This window comes from Balaenoptera physalus (genome assembly GCF_965194825.1).
Source record: "Balaenoptera physalus genome assembly, chromosome: 8".
Lineage (NCBI taxonomy): Eukaryota > Metazoa > Chordata > Mammalia > Artiodactyla > Balaenopteridae > Balaenoptera > Balaenoptera physalus.
This window is the reverse complement of record NC_138887.1, coordinates 88,797,528-88,800,027: the sequence shown is the minus strand read 5'-3', so window position 1 is coordinate 88,800,027 and position 2,500 is coordinate 88,797,528. Positions and strand designations below refer to the sequence as shown.

General features: G+C 36.2%; 1 protein-coding gene across 13 annotated transcripts in view; it reads right to left on the bottom strand.

Moving 5' to 3' along the window:
- The window catches only part of FOXP2 (forkhead box P2), a 528,558-nt gene that overhangs the window by 37,584 nt on the left and 488,474 nt on the right, over positions 1 to 2,500 (bottom strand). For all 13 annotated transcript variants that reach the window (XM_082472320.1, XM_082472315.1, XM_082472317.1 and 10 more), the window contains 2 exons: positions 2,364 to 2,451; positions 653 to 736 (listed from right to left, as the gene is read on the bottom strand). In XM_082472320.1, coding sequence (XP_082328446.1) covers positions 653 to 736; positions 2,364 to 2,451 — 172 coding nt within the window. The remainder of the gene's footprint in view (positions 1 to 652; positions 737 to 2,363; positions 2,452 to 2,500) is intronic.

Here is a 2,500-nt window from a genome sequence, read left to right as displayed (position 1 = left end):
CTACGCTATTGGGTTGGCTTCAATCTCATATATATTTTTAGGGAAACTGCAATTTTTATTTTCTATAATCACCCATTTTCCTTGTCATAAACTCTCTAAATTAACATGATGTGTACTCTATGGTAAAATGTACCAACATGTGCAATACATCTTAACTGAAATAACAACCAAAGAAAGAGAACAAGATTGGCTTTAAAAATACTATGACATTTTGACACAACATTTGATAAAAAAAATCTATTTATATGTATCTGATGATTGATCCAAATCCTCTTCGGCATACCACATACCTCTCTATTTGTGATTTGTACTGTTCTGCTTTACAGGTTGCTCAAAAGTGGGTTTCCTTTTAATATCTGTAAACCTATCACAGAAAGATATTCTCTCTGGCTTCAGCCTCAAGGCGGTGATTTGTGCACTGATAGGTGTACTTTGTTTAGTGTCACCCGTGGTGTAGATTGGATAGATTTTGTAAAAGATAGCATTACTTTAAAAGAAACATACAATTTGACAAGCGATTGCATTTTACTTTCATTTTATTGCCATATTTTTCATCACACTCATTGTTTTCTAACTGTCGCTAAATTGTTCATTTTCTTAGTCTGTCACATCGGTAGAGCTATTTACTGTTTATAAAGCAATATGCACTTACAGGTTTGGGAGATGGTTTGGGCTCTGAGGGTCGCATGTGCAAGTGGGTCATCATTGCTTGAAGACGTTCGCGTTCTTTAGAAAGCTGTTAAGAAAAAGTGAGATCAGAAGCATTTTAGAAATGACTGATACAGCTATTTTATTGCAGTGATACATCTTATCATTGAGCTTGTCTGCGAGTAATGATTTCTGCATATAAAAGTCTGTGTCCGTAGGAACTTATCTGGGAGGAAATGCAACTTTAGCTATGGAGGGGCGGGGAACAACTTTTATAGCTTTCCTTATGTTAAAAGGTCAGAGAAAACAAATAACACTTCATCTTTTTGTCAATAAGAGAATTGAGGTCACAGTTGCCTCAACAGTAACAAGTTACTGAAACCATAAATTAGAAGGCCCATGGTGTCTCTTTAAAGTCCTGTGGACACTGTTAGCTATGGACTAGTGCCAGCAGCTGTGAAGGGGTGAAGGGTTCTCAAAGCGAAGTGCCTGCCAGGATTGTCTCCACACTTCATGCATTCCCACTGAGGTCCAGTTAGTGCCCCCTGCAATCTGCCATCATCAATCTAATTCAATAGAGTGACAGAGACCGGGCAGTGCGAAACGCTGAACTCTGCCACGGTGTAGGTATCCACACTTGCGCTGGGTCTCATTACAAGTGACGGACCTTACTTTTCCATCAGTCAGACACATCAGAAAAAAAAAAGGAGGCATAATTGGTCACACTGCAGACTGTCTCATCAGCCAAACTCTTAGTTTTAGTCTACCTTTCATAAATGGTAAACAGGTTTACAAAAAAGCTTTTTAAACGACAGCAGCGACAATGCTTTTTATGTGTTCTTGATTATTTTACAAGTCAAAATATTTTTAGGAGCTGCCTGGAAAAAGAGCAATGACATTTACGCGTTTAGTGAATGATGAATTTAAAACAATTTAAGACGTAGTAAAGTATGAAGACAAATAAATTGTATGTTTAATTAAATGAAACAAGGTATTGGTTTGATTGAGAAAAAATAATCTTAAGATGAAATGCTAGAGGAAGCCTTAGAGGGTTAGAAAAAATGTAGCAAAAATCATATTGAGGGTGATATAATTGCTTTATGATCAGTTTTATGAGTTCTATTTATTTTTGGCCAAATTCTGTTTCAATATTAACAGTAATGTTTTTTAACTTAAGTTAGCAGCATTTGATACAATACACATATTACCATCTGTGATATTGTAATTGATGTGCCATTACTCCAAGTCTTAAGGATTCTTGCAAGATCTTTAATTAAAAATACACTAGAGGTAGAAAAGGAAAAGATTTTATTTAGAGTATTAAATTACAGGCATGATACTGTAAAGGCTTTTTGCTATAATATAAAATCGCATGGAAAAAAACAAGATTAGCTCATGTAAAAACTGTCTCTGCAGTAAAATCATATCCAACTGGGGTGTTGGGTCTAACCTTTTGTAGGGAAACTTAGATTTGACTCCTTTGGGATAGCCAAATGTATATGATATAGTCTAAAGGTTATATTAAGTCTAAGTGGTAAGTACATTAAACTACAACAATCCACCCTGAGTTATCAATCATTGCTATCACTATAAACAATCTAAAATTCCTTGTATTTCTATGAGTCATTGTGTTAAAAGACACAGGATCTGCCCAGTACTCAATTTAACGACCAGAAGTCAGAGAAAGGAGTCCATTAAGGGAGGCTCTGACAAACCTGTATTTCTAACTGCTGCACCACCTGCATTTGCACTCGACACTGGGCAGTGCTTCTGTCGTCCAATGCATGTTCGTTGTTAAGGTGCCTAAACAAACACAAAACACAAAACGGAATGTTAAGCCACGGCTATCTCA